At 38.7% G+C, this 20,632-nt stretch overlaps 1 protein-coding gene across 1 annotated transcript in view; it reads left to right on the forward strand.

The window, feature by feature from the left end:
- COL7A1 (collagen type VII alpha 1 chain) overlaps window positions 1–20,632 on the forward strand; it is a gene marked incomplete at its 5' end in the record, with an annotated part of 122,196 nt that overhangs the window by 21,229 nt on the left and 80,335 nt on the right. Inside the window, 17 exons of the mRNA XM_081319072.1 lie at window positions 106–231; window positions 4,006–4,152; window positions 4,694–4,819; window positions 8,234–8,377; window positions 8,486–8,611; window positions 9,100–9,246; window positions 10,242–10,364; window positions 10,478–10,624; window positions 12,728–12,847; window positions 13,568–13,714; window positions 14,410–14,543; window positions 15,206–15,332; window positions 15,575–15,721; window positions 17,819–17,979; window positions 18,640–18,675; window positions 20,084–20,110; window positions 20,218–20,262. Coding sequence (XP_081175198.1) covers window positions 106–231; window positions 4,006–4,152; window positions 4,694–4,819; window positions 8,234–8,377; window positions 8,486–8,611; window positions 9,100–9,246; window positions 10,242–10,364; window positions 10,478–10,624; window positions 12,728–12,847; window positions 13,568–13,714; window positions 14,410–14,543; window positions 15,206–15,332; window positions 15,575–15,721; window positions 17,819–17,979; window positions 18,640–18,675; window positions 20,084–20,110; window positions 20,218–20,262 — 2,030 coding nt within the window. The remainder of the gene's footprint in view (window positions 1–105; window positions 232–4,005; window positions 4,153–4,693; window positions 4,820–8,233; window positions 8,378–8,485; window positions 8,612–9,099; window positions 9,247–10,241; window positions 10,365–10,477; window positions 10,625–12,727; window positions 12,848–13,567; window positions 13,715–14,409; window positions 14,544–15,205; window positions 15,333–15,574; window positions 15,722–17,818; window positions 17,980–18,639; window positions 18,676–20,083; window positions 20,111–20,217; window positions 20,263–20,632) is intronic.

Raw genomic sequence — 20,632 nt, forward strand, 5'->3', positions numbered from 1 at the left:
TTTGTCTCTTTGTTTCAAGAACTTATTCAACTGTTTCTCCCTATAAGCCCAAGCCATCTATTACATGCTTCCAGTTAATCCTACTTTCTCTCCCATCTGTGGCAGGACCACCATTAGTGGTCAGCGTAACAAACCTGCGCATGGTACCAGTGGGAGTGGGTCGCATTCGGCTGCTATGGACTCCTGTTCCCAGGGCTACAGCTTATAAACTGGTGATTATCAACACTCAGGGTAAGGACCTTCTGCATGTCTGGATAATTCTGATTGAAGAGGAGTCAAGCTTCACTAGATCAGAAAAGGATCTAGTGAAGGAAAAAGGGGGGAGATCTCATTTTTCAAGTCGGAGGTGGAATATAGAAGAGTCTGATAACAACAATAACAAAATAATAATAATAATAATAATAATAATAATAATAATAATAATAATAATTAATAATAATAATAATAATTAATAATTAATAATAATAATAAAAGTTGGAAGGGACCTTGGAGGTCATCTAGTCCAACCCCCTGCTCAGGCAGGAAACCCTATACCATTTAAGACAAATGGCTGTCCAGTCTCTTCTTAAAAACTTCCAGTGTTGGAGCATTCACCACTTCTGGAGGTAGGTTGTTCCACTGATTAATTGTTCTGTCAGGAAGTTTCTCCTTAGTTCTAGGTTGCTTCTCTCCTTGATTAGTTTCCATCCATTGCTGCTTGTCCTGCCTTCAGGCGCTCTGGAGAATAGCTTGACTCCCTCTTCTTTGTGACAGCCCCTGAGATATTGGAACACTGCTATCATGTCCCCCCTCGTCCTTCTCTTCATTAAACTAGACATATCCAATTCCAGCAACCGTTCCTCATATGTTTTGGCCTCCGGACCTCTAATCATCTTTGTTGCTCTTCTCTGTACTCTTTCCAGAGTCTCAACATCTTTTTTACATCGTGGTGACCAAAACTGGATGCAGTATTCCAAGTGTGGCCTTACCAAGGCATTGTAAAGTGGTATTAATACTTCATGTGATCTTGATTCTATCCCTCTGTTATGCAGCTTAACATTGTGTTGGCTTTTTTGGCAGCTGCAGCACACTACTGGCTCATATCTAAGTGATTGTCCACTAGGACTCCGAGATCCCTCTCACAGTTGCTACTATTGAGCAGGGTACCACCTATACTATACCTGTGCATTTGATTTTTCTTGCCTAAATGTAGAACTTTACTTTTTTCACTGTTGAATTTCATTTTGTTAGATAGCGCCCAATGTTCCAGTTTGTTCAAATCTTAAGCCTGTCTTCTGGAGTGTTGGCTATTTCTGCCAGCTTGGTGTCATCTGTAAATTTGATGAGTTCCCCATCTATCCCCTCGTCCAAATCATTGATGAAGATGTTGAAGAGCACTGGGCTAGAACAGAGCCCTGGGTCACCCCACTACACACTTTCCTCCATGTAAAGGAAGTTCCATTGAGGACCACTCACTGAGTATGACGGGTCAGCCAGCTATGAATCCATCTGGTGGTGATGCTGTCTAACCCACATTTTTCTGTCTTATCAAGTAGTAGGTTGTGATCTACTTTATCAAATGCCTTACTGGAGTCCAAGTAAATTATCCACAGCATTCCTCTGATCCACTAATTTTGTCACTTGGTCAAAGAATGCAATAAGATTTGTCTGGCATGATCTGTTTTTGACAAACCCATGTTGGCTTTTAATAATGACTTTGTTTGCCTCTAGGTGCTCACCGATTTGTTGTTTGATTATCTTTTTCAGAATCTTCCCAGGTATTGAGGTCAGGCTGATAGGTCTGTAATTTCCTGGATCCATTTTTTGCCCTTTTTTGAAGATGGGAACTACATCAGCTCTTTTCCAGTCCTCTGGTAGTTCCTCAGTGCTCCAGGATCTTTGAAAGATATAGTCCAATGATTCTGAGATCGCATCCACCAGTTCCTTCAAAACCTTGGGGTGTAATCCATCTGGTCCTGGTGATTTGAACTCATTTAGGGTGGATAGGTGCTCCCTTGCCATTTTCTTGCCTATCTTAACTTGTGTTTCTATTCTGTTTTTTATGGCACTATTTTTGATAGGTTGGTCTGTTTTTTCCCTTTGTGTAAAGACAGATGCAAAAAACGAGTTAAATAGTTCTGCTTTCTCCCTGTTGCTTGTCACCTTCATGCCACTTTCACCCACTAATGGACCAATCATTTCCTTCACTTTTTTCTTGTTTTTTACATGTTGAAAGAAGCTTTTTTTGTTATTGTTGACTTTGGTCACAAGCCTTAGTTCATTTTGAGCCTTAGCTTTCCTCACTTCCTCTTTGCAGGCTCGGGCTATTTGCTGATATTTTGACTTAGTTATGTGCCCTTCTTTCCACTTTCTATACTTGCCCTTTTTATCTTTCAATTTGTCAGAGAGTTCTTTAATGCAGCCATGCTGGTTTCTTCCTCTCTCCCTCCCTCTTTCATATCCTGCTTTATTCTGTATCACTTGAGGATGCATACATAAATGCTCCCTTCTCCTGTTTTCCCCAAAACAGCATAATAATAATAATAATAATAATAATAATAATAATAATAATAATAATAATAATAATAGTAGTAGTAGTAGTAGTAGTAGTAGTAGTTGGAAGGGACCTTGGAGGTCATCTAGCCCAACCCCCTGCTCAGGCAGGAAACCCTATACCATTTCAGGCAAATGGCTGTCCAGTCTCTTCTTAAAAACTTCCAGTGTTGAAGAATCCACAGCTTCTGGAGGCAGGTTGTTAACTCTGTGAGACAGGCTGAACTGAACAGAGTAACTGGCCCCAAGAAGAAAAGCAGTTGATAAAAGGAATTTGAAACAGGGAGTCACTTGGAGAAGAAGCAAAATGAGAGGAAACAGCAGAGTTAATTGGAGTTCTTTAAAGGTCTAAGTCTAAGAGGAAAGGCGGGGGGGGGGGGAATGAAGTCAAAGGTTAGATGAGTGATTACTGGGTATAGCTTTCATCCAGTAAGGAATGGCGGAAATGGCATTAGTGGCCACTGACCATGATCTCTGGATCTGTGAAAACAGTGCTTACTGTTTTAAGTGCTACCATTAATTATTTGTGCTTTCAGTCCAGCAGTAGTTATATTTAGCTTGGATATAACTGTATATCCTTTATTTAATTAATAGTAGCTCAGTGGTCAGGTTTGCACTTAGCCACAGTATGATTTAGTTTCTTTGTTTTGGGCTTTGCAATAACAAGCCACTGTTGGTTCTTGGTTTCCCGTTATATAAAAAAGCACAATTTCTGAAAACCTTGATACTTAGTAATTCTCACAATTTTTACATTTATCCAATAAACAAATGCAATGTATCTCTCCACTTCCTAGTACTGTAACAGAACTCCGGGGTGTGAATGTATGTCTGCAGTCATTTTCACATAAAAGAGCAATTCACTTTAGTGCTGAGCATCGTTTTAACTGCAACCCTTACATTTATGAATGTGGGAGGAAACGGCCCGAGGTTTGAGGGACAATAAGGTGGAGAGAAACAGGGATCAACTGGATGTCCAAGTGAAAATAGCGTGAAATAGTGTCTGTGGAGATTTTCAGTCATCCAGGTCATGGTTGTCCCAAAGGTGCTTTTTCCAGGAGAAAACTGGGGAAAAACTAAAACGAAAACAAGAAAGTCGAGTTGCCTCCTGGAAAAAGCACCTTTGGGTGTGAAATAATGAAAGTGCTTCAGGGACATACAAACTCATAGATGCACACACACACACACACACACACTTACATTTTTACTTGACATATATAACCTTGCCTCTCATATTTATGACTCTAGGTGGCTTGTAATTAAAACAATACCCAAACCCCCCAAATAAAATAAAAATACGGTAATAATAAAAATTTTAAAATAATAATGATATGAAAGCTCTGAAGATGAGTGTGTAACCCAGTATTGAAAAATAATGTTTTTGTCCGACTTACACAGAGATATGGGGTTGTGGCATTAACTAAAGTTTTGCGTATTATCACAGGTTGATTTTGCTTCCTTTGCATCTTGTTTCAGATCAATCGGAAGAAACGAGAAGAATTCCTGGAGACCAGAGTTTTTTTGAACTGCAAGATCTGAAGGAGGGTGTCACGTACTTGGTACAAATAATAACACAGTTGGGCACCCAAGAAAGCACTCCTGCCACCCTTACTTTCCAAGTTGGTGCGTTCTGTTCTGAAGCCAATGCTACCTCCTTCTCCTGACAACTGTATTGTAGCTTTTTTTTAAAACCTCTTCAGCACAGCACAGTCATTATGGCTGGTAAAGGCCTAGCAGTAAACCTTAGTAAGATTTGATGCAGCAGTTACAAGACAGGATTGTGCTCCTTCTGATGTCTTTTAAAACTTAGGTTGCTTCAACTGTGCATCTCTGAGCTTCTTGTTAAATTCTCGAAATTGTGAAATATTAGTCTTTGGCATTTATTCCTATCCTGGTTCTTCAGAAAGATCAGGATGGGAGAAGCAGATAAAAGCAGCTGAGAATTATAAGTAAAGTAGGATGTTCCAGCCTCAGCTCCTCACTAGAGAGTGTAAAGAATTCCTCCTTCTCTGACAGGTTGGTTGCACAGGTTCTTGAGGAAGTCTTCAAGAAGAACAACTCTAAATGCTATATGTGAAATAATGTATATTAAATAATGGTGACTGTCATTATTTTTGAATGGTTTGTACTCATCGTTCTGTCTTCTACATGCTTGACCTTGTAGAACTTCCATCTGTAGGCAGCATCACCAAGTTAGAGGCAGCTCCATCCGGGCCCAATCAGTTGCGTGTTACCTGGAATCGGGTACCTGGGGCCACGGGCTATAAAGTGACATGGCAATTGAGAGAGGGTGAGTATTGACAGGTCACAAAATAAGGCATTCTAACTGCAAAATTGTTCGTACTTGGATTTCATTCCATCTAAGTATTGAAGTGTGGATGGCAGCATGATGTCAAGGCAATACATGTATGGAAGAAAACAAAATGCAGATCCTGAGATATTTGGATGCTTCTTATTGGAGGGCTTTTTACCAAATCACATTGTGCTTAGCTTTTCCTCCTAAGTGGCTTTTTCTTGGAAAGAAAAAATATATGGAAGAAATTGGGATAAAACACTGAAAAGTAACAAATAGAAGATGTCCTTATCTGCATTTCATTCCATGAATGAGACAGGGCTGTCTTGATGAGAAAGGCCTTCTCTGAAAGCCTCTTCTAATGCTACAGAGTTGTTTTAATAAATACCAATTTGGTGGCAAGCAGACCATGTGACTTTGAAGCAACTTGAAATATCTATAAAACCCAGTCAAGCTTGGTTCTGAAATTTACAGCCTTCCTACTGGATCCTTCTGAAAGATAGATGTTTTCCCCCAGTGCTGACACTGGGAGTTGTCTTTAATTTGACCTTAAGCTTCACTTCTCTAAGGACTTCAGTGAAAATTCACTTCAAATTGATTTTGCATTGGGGCAGAATTTGTCACTTGCCTATGAATTAAAAATATTCTGTGGGTTTTTGTTTTTGTTTTTTGGCTTCCTGTTAAAAAACAAAACAAAACAGATCATTTGCCACTGAGGCAAATCAATGGACTCAAGAGATTAAGCCAATAAGCTTTTAAAACTTTGCCATAGCCAAATAATTTTAGAACAGGAAACACTAGTAATCTGATAAGATGCTAGAGCTTACCTGTGTCTCTGAGCAAGCTAATCTCTTTGCAGGTCAGAACTATTTAGGCAGTTAGTTGTCAGTTCTAAGCAAAAGGCTCTTCTTAATATTAAAATATTTCCAAGCATTCATTAGCACAGACTGGATTTTTATCCCAAAGCGAAACATGTTAAAACAGGATTAGTGATTTTCCCCTTTGAGAAAATTTTAATTATATAACAAATTTTATAAACACACATACATACGGTCTACATTATTATTGTGTATAATCCCATTTGAAGATAAGCCAACTCAACTCACATTTTTAATCAAAATACCATGAAAAATGTGCAACCCTCAAAATTTTCATTTTTTTTTAAGTTTCACAATTTTCCACGGGGGGTACAGGTGGTTAAAGATCCGAAAGCAGCTTATCTGCAAATGGGCTTATTCACAAATAGACAAGGAATATACAGATACTATCATATATGCACAAAAATAAGTCAAATTGAATTTGGGAGTTATTTTTCTTGTGTGTGTTTGTGTGTATGTGTGTGTTCTAGAATGAGCAGGGATGCTTATATAGGACATGTCATCAGCTTCTCAAAAAAGCTGCATCTTTTCCTGGGACAACACATCTTTTCTCCATAGCTGTAGGCCACCCCAATGAAGATATTTTTGGTTTAAGGAGCTGCTAATTGGTGCTATATGCTCCAAAGCATCTTTTCTGCTTCAAATGATTCCAAATACTACACAGCCTTAATATACGTAAGACTAAATATATATTTTACTTCAAGATGAATAATTACAAAAAAAAATAACTTTCTTTCTAAGAGAAACTTGCACTGCTGTTAGAGAAGGCTAGCTCAGTTTCAGCTTTCTACTTTCCTGGATGCCAAAAAATCTGTTTCTTGCACAGTGTGTGTGGCATATTTTGACATTTTCTCATTGTTTCTTAGAAGATTTAAAAATTGAAAGATTTCATCAGTCCCTTTCGCCGTCCTCCTTCTCCACACCCTGAGAAATTGCATCCAAGAAATTTAGATGATATGTAGATAAGTTTTGCTTCATCTCCCTGTCAGTTCTGAGTAAATTGGGGGATTATAAAATGCAACAAAAGTTCAGATAGAAAAATTAAATTGGATATTTTATCCTTAGAGGTTAGTTGTCGTCTAGCAATCTGTGGAATACGTTTTATTATAAAGAGGCAACAGCCTCTTGAAGTCTTTAATTGTACATGTACAATTGAAGTACAACAGGGGTCTTCAAACCTGGCCCTTTTATGATTTGTGGACTTCAACTCCCAGAATTCCTCAGCCAGCCATGCTGGCTGAGGAATTCTGGGAGTTGAAGTCCACAAATCATAAAAGGGCCAGGTTTGAAGACCCCTGAAGTACAATATAGTAGTTTATATCCCTTCCAAGCCTTCTTGTCTTTGTTGTAATAACCAATGAAGAAATGACTTTGTGTCTTGATGTAGTCCACCTAGTTGGTATGTTTGTATCAGATAAAGTCAATATTTCACTTTCAGTTGACAGTTTGAAAATAAAGTTAACCTACTGATAAAAACAATCCCAGAGCATTGAATCTCATGAACAAAATTTTCTAATATTGATTTCCTGTTGTGTATGATAGCAGAAAAGAAATTAAAAGTTAGGCATCTGTGTTTTATATCTTCTTGTGATCTGATTTTCATTATTGAATCTGTCAGGAATAAAATTAATTAGCTAACAGGAAACTCTGGGGACTGGAGTATGTTAGCTGTGATTTCACCTTTCAGATTAGGGAATGTATTATGTAATATACTATCTATCACCCTGTTGCTGGCCATCTGTTGATTCTTTTGCTTTCCATTCTGTTTTTTTTTTTGTTTGCATTCTTTAAGACAACAGTGTTTCCTTCCTTGTTTCTCCTTCTATGCACATGGAACTTGGTTTTGCACAATGAAATACAATACTTCATTATATTGCAAACATAATTATTTACTTTTATCCTGTCATAGAATGTTTTTGTAGCATGCATAGACTGCTGGTTAGATGTGAAAATCCTGGTTTCCTAGATGCCAGATTTGAGTAAGCAGATACCCACAGGAATGCACTTGTTTTGTTTTGTTTTAACTTTTGAATTTTTGGAGTGCGAGTTTATTCTTGGCAAACATTTCAGTAAATTTTCCAGAAACATGCATGTTGCAGAAATTTTCATTTCTGCAACATGCATGTTTTGCTATTCCTACAAACTCAAATAAAGGAAGAAATTGGTTAGTAAAGTATACATATTATTTATTTTACTTGTTATATTCCACCTATTCTTCAGAAGCTCAAGGCAGCAGACTGTATGTCAGCATATGTAAAACAACTTTTGCTGTAATTTCTGCTAATCAAGGGATTTTAGTGCACATTTTCTTCAGGATATTCATTTTTGTGAGTACAAATTCTAATCAAAGAATGAGAGTACAAAATGTGGTGACATGCAAAAGGGTGATTGAGTTCCAGATTGTTTATTAGCTTGGAAGCATGTATTGGCTGATTTGTGCTCTCTGGTGGTTTTAAGATGTGAGCATTCACTGCTTTCTTCCTTGTATGAGTAATCTGTTTCCTCCATCCTGAACACACCTTTTCTCCTCCAGGTCAAAAGATCTCTCGAGTCCTACCAGCTGATATAAACTCCTATACCATTGATGGTCTGAGGCCTGGAACTGTCTATTTAATTGAGGTTTCAGCCTTAGTTGGCAGCAGAGAAGGAACCTCAGCTACCACCACAGTTACAACAGGTGAGACCAGTTCTGGTGGTGCATGAGACAATGCATACCTCTCTGCCCTTTTTGCTACACCTTGAGAATCCTATTACCAATCATCCCTTTTTGTTCTTTGCCTTGAAGGCTTTGATCCAGTGGGAACAGTCACCAGCCTCAGAGTCCTTGAGTCCAGGGGCAATGTGGTACGCATCTCTTGGGTTGGTGTTCCAGGGGCTACAGCATATCGAGTGGTGTGGAGCCAGCGTAGTGGTAAGGAAGCTGCCGAAGTTTATTGATCTTCTGTGTCTGGTTTCCTTGCAATAATCGGACTTGAAAAGTTAATAATTGACATCGTTGCTTTATTAAGAAAATGAAGATTTAAGTTTTCTTTTTTTAAAAAAACCTATGAATGTTAAAAGCAACCTGAATACACACACACAAACACACAAACACACACACACACACACACACACACACACACACACATTCTGAATGCCTATTACAGGGCAGTCTTAATTTGTCCATCTTAGTTCTAGGAGTAGAAAAACAAAGCAGTCATAAATCAAAAATACAGATGATTTTGAGGCCAAAGTTGGAGATTTTCAGGCTGTCTTGTTTGCCGAAAGGAAATGTAGAATTAGAGAAAAGAAAGGCTTCCTGTTGCTGTGATCAAGCTTTATACTTATTTGTGTATAATAACCTTGCGTGGCTTTGGTCCTCTTCTTTCACTAGCAAGGTCACATTCTCTTCTTTTAAAGGGGGACCTGAAAGCAGCAAACTGGTCTTGGGAAACGTCAATTCCTTTGACTTAGAAAACCTGGAAGGAGGAGTCAGCTACACTGTAAAAGTCACAGCACTGATTGGGAATCGTGAAGGAAATCCTGTGTCTATTACTGTCACAACACGTAAGACTTATTCGTCCATATTTATGTGTCAGATTACTACTAGTCTGCTTTTTGAAGTTGTAGGTGGAATTTTAGCCATATTATGCTTTGGTTTCTTTGCTAAGATTTGGAGGGAAATTATGTGGCACTTCCTAATGGTATTTGACACCCTGCATTATATTGTTGCTGCACTTGTCATCCTTAGAGAAATTCTCTGAGGGCACAAACTATGAATAAAGGAGGTTCTGCCTCTGGAATGTTTTAATTTATTTATTTCTTAACACAGCATATGTTAAAAATTCATTTTCATCTATGGATTGCTCCAAAGTCAGTATCTTGGCTTCCATTCAGTTTTTTTCATATCGTCCTCTTTTTCCCAATTTTTAAAGTTCAGTTTCTCCATAATGTCAGATTAGCATGGGAAAAGGCTCAAATCTCTTTTATTAGATATTCCATAATTTTTCAATTGACATAGTTGTTTCCAGGCATGCTAGAGTTTTAGTGTGTTTAGATCCTAATACTATCCATTTAACCAATGGTGCTATATATGTATATTCCAAACTTGCCCAAATTGGAAAATTAACACCAATGGTTTGGCTTCCAATATTTAATATTTGATAATATGTGGTTCCAGATTCAGAAAACTGAATTCTCCCTCATTGATAAATTGCATTTTCTTTAAAGATATCCTCAGAATCAAAGAACCCCATAGAGATTTTCTAAAGAAATAATTTCTGAAAATACTGTCCAGATATATGAAGATAGGCTGCCATACATGGTCTCATCACATAAGTTGGTTATTCAGGCTATTGAATAAGAAGGCAATATTTCAGTGATTATTCATGAAAGATATAGATAGCAATTTTAAAGTGAAGAAAAGTTTATTTTTACCTCATACTGAAGATACACATCTATGTTTCATAAGAGGATTAGTTCTTTAGTATCTGTTTATCTTTGTTAAAGATCAGACTACCTGGCTTCTTTTCCACTGTTAATCCTCATATTTTTCCTTTTAGCGGCAATCCCAATTCAACCGATTGGAAACCTGCGTGTGACTGAATCCTCAGAAACCCGTATTCAACTAGAATGGAACCCAGCACCAGGGAGCACAGGCTACCGACTCACCTGGCGGCCTGCAGGTGATCAACACTTCCTCTATATACCTTTCTATATATATATTTTCCTATATATATCTCCTCTATCTTTGCCACCCGTTGTCCAAGAAGTTAACTGGCTTTCTTACATGGGACAGGTGGGCCCGAGAGGAGTCAGCTGTTGCCAGCCCGTATCAGCACCTATGTCATTGAAGATCTGCAGCCAGGAGGGCGCTACAATATCCTCATCACGAGTCTGATTGGCAACCGGGAGAGTGAAGCTGTGGCCATTGTTGCCACCACTGGTAACCCGCCCTCTTGCTGTCCAGAAATAAAAGTCTACAGCACAAAAGTTGCTAGAGTAGCTCCTTTTTATATATGGGCTGTAAATTTGATTTGTAAGAAGAATTAGAGACCACAAAGATAAATCAGTTCTGAGGTTCTGCCTCTGGAATGTTTTAATTTACTTATCTCTTAACCCAGCATATGTTCATTTTCATCTATCAATTCCTCCAAATTCTGGGGGGAAATCATTGTGTTTTCTTGCAGCTAAGAGCCTTGCTTTAGAGCTTTGTTGTTCTTTCATGCAGATTAGAGAAATTATATTTTTATCTAATATATAATGGCAAGATGCTTCTGCAGTATTTCCAGAGATCAGTGGATTCTTGGGTCTCTCATTTCTTTCATGATATTTAATTCCATTGGCTGTTGCATCTCCCTTTTAAAACATTTTTTAAAGAACAGTTTTTATACTGTCCTTTTTAAAAAAACAAAGAAAAATATATTTTTCTTTAAAGATGTATCACCTAAAATGAAGTGACGAACAAATAATAGTGTAACCTTGTCTAGATATTAGTCTCAGCTTTTAAAGGGAAAACTCCCAAATTGACTGCTACTCCAGAATGTTGCTGTTAGGCAGTTTCTCCCACACTCTTGTTGATAGAACACATAAGAAGGTAATTTAAGAAGCAGAGCTTCAGCTGTGGATACTTTTTTCACCTATAACAGTATATATTATTCTGTATATCATATTACAAAGGGACGCGGTGGCTCAGTGGGTTAGGACGCTGAGCTTGTTGATCAGAAGGTCGGCAGTTTGGCGGGTCGAATCCCAAGTGCCGCGTAACAGAGTGAGCGCCTGTTACTCGTCCCAGCTTCTGCCAACCTAGCAGTTAGTAAAGATGCAAGTAGAAAAATAGGGACCACTACGGTGGGAAGGTAATAGCGTTCCGTGCGCCTTTGGCATCTAGTCATGCCGGCCACATGACCACGGAGACGTCCTTGGACAAGCGCTGGCTCTTCGGCTTTGAAACGGAGATGAGCACCGGCCCCTAGAATTGGAAACGACTAGCACGCATGTGCGGGGGAACCTTTACCTTTACCTTTATATCATATTAACTTAATTTTGATGTACAGTTCCACTTTTTTAGCATAATATTCAAGCCAATGTGTAACAGATAATAACATTAGTTTTGTATATAATTGTGCTATACTACCTATCTCTGGTGTAAAGATACCAGATTTGAAAAAAGCTCATGCCCTCCACCTCAGTGCTCTGCTTTCAGCATCAGAAAGGATGGGATCTTTTATTTTGGCAGAAATGTAGTCCGCCTCCCAAGCATCAAGACAGGCCAGTCTGCTTCTAAATAAATGGCTTCTACATTGTGCATGCACAAAAGACCTTCAAAGGGTCAAAGAAACAGCAAAAGCAGAGCAATAAATACAGGTAGTCCTCAACTTGCAACTATTAGTGTTAGAAGTTACAATGGCACTAAAAAACTGAGTTATAATCAGTTGTCATACGTAAACCATTGCAGCATCCCCCACAGTCATGTGATCACAATTTGGGTGCTTGGCAACTAGCATTTATTTATGATGGTTGCCATGTCCTGATTCATGTGATCACCATTTCCCAGCCAGCTTCCAGTAAACAAACTCAAATCGGAAAAGCCAGATTTGTTTAACATCCATGTGATTCACTTAACTGCAGTGATTCGTTTCACAGTTATGGCAAAAACGATCATAAAATCAGGTGCAAGTCACTTAATAATTGCCTTGCTTAGCTATGGAAATTCTGGTCCCAATTATGTTTGTAAGTCAAGGATTAACTAAAAATCTCAGGGTTTTTTTCTCAAAGTAACTACTATGGGTGATTTAGGCCATTTACCTTCAAATGAAATCATCCCATTTAACTTCATAACAAATGTTTCCTGTGTTGAAAATAGTATCCCATTTGTACCTACCAGTTCTAACTATGATAGGAACTACCATAGTTCTACAATAGATCACAAGTGTGACATCTACTATGTGTGGTTGTCAGTGTGACTTCCTGTGAAGAGCTTCTCTAGATTTTTCTTTCACTGTCAAGGACCAAACTACCTCTCCCATATTTATCTTTATTTCTTCAGCAGCTGGGGGCCGGGTGGCCAATTTCCAGGTGACAGATACTCAAAAGGATTCTGTAACATTGTCCTGGACTCCAGTTCCTGGGGCTTCTGGCTATCTTCTCACATGGAAATCTCCAAGAGGTTGGTCCCGTATTTGATGTACATCACATCTTTCCTCCAGGAGTTCAGTCATCAAGGAGCTCTGATTTCCCTTCACAATGTTTTGTGGGGTAGTAGTCAAGGTATTGGCCTACGAATGGGGAAACCCAGGTTTTAGTTCACACAGTAATGGAAGCTCGCCAGGTGACTTTACACATGTCACTCTTTATCAGCCTAATCTATCCTTAAGGACTGTTGTTGTGAGGTAAAAGATCTTGTCCCATGCTTAGATATAAGCACATATCAAATAAAATTATTCATACTCTAAGCACATTTGATTTGTGCTTAGATTGTAAGCCGCCCTGAGTCTTCGGAGAAGGGCGGGATATAAATGGGATTAAAATAAAAAAATAAAAAATACTGGGTTTCTTATTTATACACTTTCTTTCAATTCCTCAATCCATTCAGACTCTAGGTAGTTTGCATGTATTAATATTAAATAAAGAATGTTAATAAATCAGACAAAAATCCCTGGTTCCAATGACTCTGCAGTCAATCCCCAAAGATCCAGAAGAGCCAGATTTTTACCAGCTTCCAAAAGACCATGAGAACGGAGGCTCCCACAGCAGCAGTGTGATATAGCAGTATTATGACCAATTAATGAGCATACAAGCCAGTATATCATGAGACTCACTATCTGCATTATTACACCTGTGTGAAATTATCTGTCTAATCCTCTGTCATTTTCCTCCTTTGTTTCAGAGGGAGGAGAGGTACAAAGAACATTGCCTGGATCAGAAACATCCCATCAAGTGTCTGGGTTGCATCTGGGGGAGCGATACACCTTTATGATTCGCCCGCTGTTTGGAAGCATCTCTGGTGCTGAGGTTTCTATTACTGGCCAGACAGGTGAGGTTTTCTTTCATGGAGGGATGCCTTTACCTGGATATCCATTCAAGAGGACAAATAACAAAGCAGGTATGATCAACCAGCCGCTATAAATTACACACTTGTGTCAGAAGCTCAACCGCAAGTAAATAATAACATTTTTTGAAGGTCATCACAGCATGCTGTCATTGTGGCATCATTGTAGTTTGGCACGGACACTGCTGGGTCTCTAGAGCTTCATGGTTGCAAGATGTTGATCAATTACCTTGATGGCAATGGCTTCCCATATTTGGTGGGAGAGAAGAGTGAAGTCCTACTTTTGAGAGGGAATCCTGGGATGTTTGTTTTTAACAATGATGATCCTATTTTAGAACTTACACTTTGGACTTTCTGGTTTGTCTCTTCCTTACCTTGTTACAGAGAGCTCATATGACACTCCTTTGGTTCAATTTTGTTTAAGTAGATTTAGCTTGATCTTTCAGATTCATGTGGCAAGCCATTTGTAAAAAATGTTTTAAAATGTTGCAGTGTTTAAAAATACACTTGATTCAAAAATGTTCCGGTTGAGAATTAGAAGCACCTTCACAGGAAATTAAATCTCTTCAGTTCTTATTTGTATTTGGGATGGGCTGGGGAAGGGAAAATCAGTCCTTTAGCTTATGTCCCCAATCCATTTGAGGCTATTCTGACTCTTTCTGAAACATTCCCCTCTGCAGTCTGTCCAGATGCCCAGCGTGATGTCATTTTTCTTATACATACAACTCGAGACAAAGCCTACAATGCAGAGGTGGTGCGAAGCTTACTCTCCAACATTATATCCACTCTTCGTCCGGGGCCTGAAACTACCCGGGTAACCTACATCATCAAGATTTTGAAGTTCTTCCATCTTGTTTGATTCACATGCGCAAAGTCATTGGAAATTAGTTTACTTGGGTGAAGTGAACCCAGTTATAACCTTGTTGATTTTCATTCTATCATTGCAATCTATAGTTTGTCAGTAAGGTGACAAAAGGTAAAATTTGATAAAGATATGTTCTGTAACCTCCATGTGGTGGTGTTTCATTTGACCATCCAAATAGCTGTGAATCAAAATTTTGACCCTGCAGGGATATGACGGGGTGGGATCTAGTTCTGTGGTGAAATGTTGGGATTCGGAGAGAAAAATACTGAGCAATTACAGAAAAGATACTTGAGTTCTGGGAAAGTAGTAAGCATGAGAAAGAAACTCAAAACAGCACCACCTTCATTGTAATAGTATAACTTGAAGTAGATTGGGGATTTGGTGGACTTTCCAGTTTCTGTTGCAATAGCCTGTCTGCATTAAAATACATTTCAAAGCTACTAGCAACTCTTGTTTCCTAATCCTGCCTATTTTAGAAGGCTGAGAAGTAAATGAATATCACTCCTGGTTTGTCTCTGCTCCTAAGATGGGGAATTTGGCTGCATGCTCTTTCATCTTTAGATTCGGCTTTTATCACATTTATTTTCTCTTTTATTTTCTGCCTGCTCCAGGTGGGCATTGCAATGTACAGCTACCGAGGCCTCCCTTTACTCCTGCTTAATCGTTCCAATGACTTAGCAACTGTCCTGCAGCACATTCGCTCACTGCGCTATGAAGAGCCTAGTGGCAATGCCATTGGTAAGGGGTCGCCCATTCCTTTGATTCAAGGAACAGGGAGGGAGTTGCTAGTTCCTTGTTCAAAGGACTCAGCAGGAAGAGAAAGAAGCAATCCTGTTTCTTTGGAAAGTCTGCCTGTGATCGTGATGTCAGTGTTCACGGGAATTGCTAGTGAAAACTTGAAGTGAGCAATGTGTCACTAGTGCTCTTACTAAAGTGTGTGTTTCTCTGGGTGCATAACTGTTGTTACTTTTTCTGTGAAGGAGCAGCCATTAATTTTGTGAAGAGCTACATGCTGAGCCCCACCGCAGGGCGAAGACCTGGTGTACCCGGAACCTTAGTGATATTGGCTGATGCATCATCCAGTGATGACGATGCCACTGGACCAGCTAGCGAAATCAAAGCTGCCGGTAAGTCGCCAGTCCTTCACGTCTGGAATGCAGCAAACATGAGAGAAGCATTTGTAGCTGCTGCTTTCTAATAAGAATCTTCTTATAATTTTCTTCCAAACATCTCTTTGTCTTTCTTTTTAACAGTAGAAGATAAATTACTGTCCTACTTGTTCCCAGTCAACATATCCTGACAAGGGCTTTCTCCTTTCAGCTTGGGCTGGGCAGCAAAGTTTTTCAAGGCATTTTAGTGACCAGCAGCTTCATTTAACTGTATACTTATTTTTAAACTTAACTCATAGGTTCATGTCATATATTGAATTATTTACACTTGATTTAGTAAAAGTCTCTCTGTGATACAATATTAGTTCAAATGTCGAAAGTTCTTCAGAGCATTGTAAGACTGACAGAGTCTAGGTGTATTTCCAATTTATTTGTTTATACATAAAAATATATAGTATCTTTTCTGTACTTCTGTTCCATACTATTGGCATATGTACATCAGAAGAATCTAAGCATTGGAATGCAGAAAGCATTTAAATTTAGCATTTACTTATGTATTTATATGTTCATCTCTCTGACAAGACTGTCAATGTGGTGCAGAGAGATAAAAACATAACTGCATTCATAATCCATTCAAGAAAAATCATTTGAGGTCCCTCAAATTCTCAGTAGCAAAATAACAAGTGCATCTGCATCCACATTAGGGCTCCATTAATATCCCAGCCCCAATGCCTAAAGAAAGGCACAGGTGTTCAGAGTCTTCTGCAAGGCCAGCTGAGTCAAGGCTGTCCATATCTTGGGCTGAGACTGTTCCTCAAGGCAGGTGCCATGACAGAGAAAACATACTTCTTAGGACCTAGTAAATAATGGAACACGCCACACTTCCTGATCTGGTTCAATGGCCGAAGTCATTGGGGAGAGGTGGCACTACAAGTAACCTGGCCATATGCCATGTAGGCTTTAAAGGTGACAACCAGCACTTGAATTACACTCAAACCTCCCCCCCCACCCCCAAAATCAGCATTATATAGGCATACCTCCAAGGTCCCTTTACTATTATAATTTTGATTATGATTATTGTTGTGACCAATATTGCATGTGCCACTCTATTCTGGAGCAGCTGAAATTTCCAGATGCTCTTCAAGAGCAGCCCCGTATAGAATGAATGGCAGTTGTCCAGTTGGGAGGTGACAAAGACATGAGTGACCATGAACATTTGCCTTCTGATCTAGGAATGGATACAATTGGTGCATAAGTTATAATTGTCTCTTATAGTCCTTGGTTCTGCCTGCTCCTCATAGAAGTCCTTCAGATTACACACCAATTCTGCTGGGGGAGTCATAAGCTGAGGACTACCCATAATAAAATGTTTTATTGCTGTTCTGATCATATTGGAAGTGTTGAATTCAAAACAGATAAAGTTATTTTTTACTCAGAATGTTTGCAGCATAGTCAGAACATTTCCACTCAGGTGAGAAAAGCTTTTTTTTTTAAACTCAGCATGTTACTTCTCAGTTTTGAAACATACTGAATTTGGAACATTTTGCACACTACAAATGAGAAGTATTAAAAATCAATGAATCTTCCAAAAGAAAAATAGAATGGAAGTAATTTACATCTGCCTTAAGGGAGCACCTTTAATACACAACTACTTCACATGAACCAATGATCCTTTTTGAACACTTCATCTCCAACAACTCACTGAGTTCAGCAATTTCTTCTTAGTATTTGTTTTAACTTAAATTTTATCTAGGAATAGGTTTATATGTTCACTGTGGAGGAGGATGACTTCTTGTTTTTCATTAATGCTACAAATTTTAAGAGAGGTTTTAAAGGAAACTCCCATATGGCCTTGTACTTAATGTCATGAGTGGATCTAAACATTTCTTACTGAGCAATCTGTCACTTGACTGTGCTGAAAAAATAGGATTCCCCCCCCCCTCAGGTATCTTTTAAGTTGCTTTGATACAGTTTGGGTAGCCCTGGCTGAAATTTATCTTTAGAAGATCAGCTAAGTTACTTGTTCCCTTAATTTCGTCACCTGGACTGCATGATCTCCAATGAATAGTTAACCTGGAGTATCTCTTCTAAGTTTCCCTTTTGTGGACCTCGCAGGAATCCAGATTCTAGCAGTGGGGATGGAAGGAGCTGATCGTGAACAACTGCGTCGCCTTGTGACCAGTGAAGAATCACGTAACGTTTTCTTTGTGCGTGACTCAAACAGTCTGCCGGAGGTGGAAATGGGGCTTGCCAGTGCCCTCTGCATCATAGATGGGGTAAGGCACTGCTCATGTACCAGAGGAGAGATTGCCTGCAGTTTTCCTAGCTATACATCCAGTGGTGGAGGATGTGAATGAGACAATCAATATGGAAAAGCACTTGCCTCTGGCATTCAGGTAGCAATCGTGCTATAGAAGAAATGCTGAAGGAAAATGCCTTCTATGATTAGCATTACGTGCAGAATTTCCACCACAAGATGAAAATAGATAGATATGCAACCGGTGGAATTTCTGCTGTGTATAATTAACCTTTACCTTTACCTTTTATCCAGTTACTGTACATATCATGTCCTGCCAAAGTGTAAAAATTACTTTATCACTGTCCTGTTCCCTGTAATTTCTGATGAAGCAACTTTCTCGTCATCTCTTCACAACTGCATTAAAAAGTGCCTTATCAAGGTCACTTATCAAGGCTTGCTGACCACTCTGATCCACTCATCTGATCGGTCATCTTCAGATTAGCAGGGACTTTCAAAAGAGACTATGTAGTATTTTCCCCCCCTCCAAAAAAACCCATTTCTCCTTTATTTCCATGAACTCCAAAATACAATATTACTTAGTGCATGACCTGAGTCTAAAGCCAAGTTTCTAATGTGTAAGTGTTTGCATTGTAGTTATCTTAATACTCACCTTTTTATTCTTTGGGGGGGTTTTCAGCCTAGACCAGAGCCCTGTGCTGTGCAGTGCCCTAAGGTAAGTCACTGACAATTACCCTGCACAAGTTTTCTGCTCAGGTGGCAAGGAAAGATAAAGATTAAAAACCAAGAAAAAAAAGTCAGGGTCATTTGTAAAAATGGGAGATATTCCTGTTATGGCAAGGTTGCCCCAACTTGATTTATGTCATATTTTTAGGCCTTTTAAAAAAAGAATATTCTATGGTTAAGACTATTTACTGAACACTTACTTTTCAAAAATGGGTAAACTCCCAGGATTTCCCAGGGTGGCTTGTAATAGATTAAAATGACCAAATAACATTCTAAATAATTAACATATCAAACATAGTAATTAAAACATGACATTAAACCTATAATGTAATAAAAGTGGCCGTAAAACAGAATATCCATTCAAAATTGACACGTGCCGTTTGCCACAACTCACCCTGAGAAAGCACCTGGAATAAGGCCTCCAAAGATGATCTCAGGTTATGCGCAGGAACAGGAAAACATATTCCACCACATATTGCAAATCCTGAACTATATATGGCTTTAGAAATGAATACTAGGACTTTGAATTAGCTTTTAGGGCCACAGCATCAATAAAGTCTCCAATCTGTTTCAAATTCCCAATATAAAATAGAAGCACTAAATATTTGTTCTAAAATATATACATGCTTGAAGAGAAAAAGTACTTGTAACAATTATTCACAATTCCTCCCTATGGTATTATATGAAGATTATTGAAAGCGCATAAACTTAAACGTGAAGCAGAGAATAAACTGGTCTTTGTCCTCATTAAAATCCATAATGGTTTTTCACAAATGCAACCCTCCATTGCAGAGGTGTCAAACTGCCAGCCTGCGTGCTGGATGTGTCATGCCGAAACTGTGCCCACCCCATTGCCGGCAATGGGGAAAAAAAGTTGTGATACGTTGCAACACGTTACGTGAGGTTGCGAGTTTGACACCCCTGCTCTATTGCATCTCCCCTTTTGGTGTCCTATTGCCTCAAAAATGTTTCACACCCTGGATGTTGACATCATCTGACCCTTTAGGGCTCTTAAGGGGATGGTGAGATGTTAATGTGCTTTTCTTTATTAATTAGTTTAGTGGATGGAGCAGAATCCAATTCTAAGAGATATTCAAAAAGAGCTAAAGGAAAACATAGCTACTCAACCAAGGAGACTTAAACTGGCCAATCTAGATTAAAGAGGAAAAGAGAAGGACATCAGGAGATTTAGTGGGAAGATTTCTTTTCTAAATTGGTTCAGCACTGTCTTCTTCTATAGATGATCGTTAAACTCTCTTTGGTACCTAGGGAAGAAGGATATGGATTTCCTACAAATTCCTAATTTAAAACAATTAATTAAATATATTTGAGGTATCTGTAGTTTCCTGAAGATCATATAAAATCAATCAAGCCTACTATTGTCTCTTTTCCGACAGGGTGAGAAGGGTGAGCAAGGTGAGCCTGTGAGTATCTGAGATTTATTGTAGAAGGAGGTATTTCGGATTCTTTTAAGGGAAAAGTATAGATAATTCCTTGGGAATTGACCATTTATCTATCAATGATTTTGCAGGGACAGAAAGGACAAGTGGGAAATCCTGGCCCTTCTGGAACTCCGGTAATGTTTGGCCTTCTTGAGAACAATTCTGTGAGGTGGAGTATTTCTTGAGCTCTATTAGTTTGATTCAGCTCCTCTGTTTTTGTTATTTAAAATCATTGGCAGAACTTCTCTCAGAATTTCAAAGAGTTTTTACTCATTCAAATCACTAGAAGCCTTAAATAATGTAAACTTTTAAAGTTTGAGATTAGTTCAATGATTTAATAATTTATTTAGTCTCACTGGTTCAAAGTTTATCACAGAAAAAAAGATTTGAAGACTCCAGAACATTACAGAAGATAGAACCGAAAAGAGCTCTTCAAATAGATAGCTTTCTAGAAATTTCTGGCCCACTCCATTTCCCTCAAACTCCTTTGCAATTAATTTGCCT

Source organism: Vipera berus, assembly GCF_964194415.1.
Source record: "Vipera berus genome assembly, chromosome: 2".
In the NCBI taxonomy this organism is placed as follows: Eukaryota; Metazoa; Chordata; class Lepidosauria; order Squamata; family Viperidae; genus Vipera; species Vipera berus.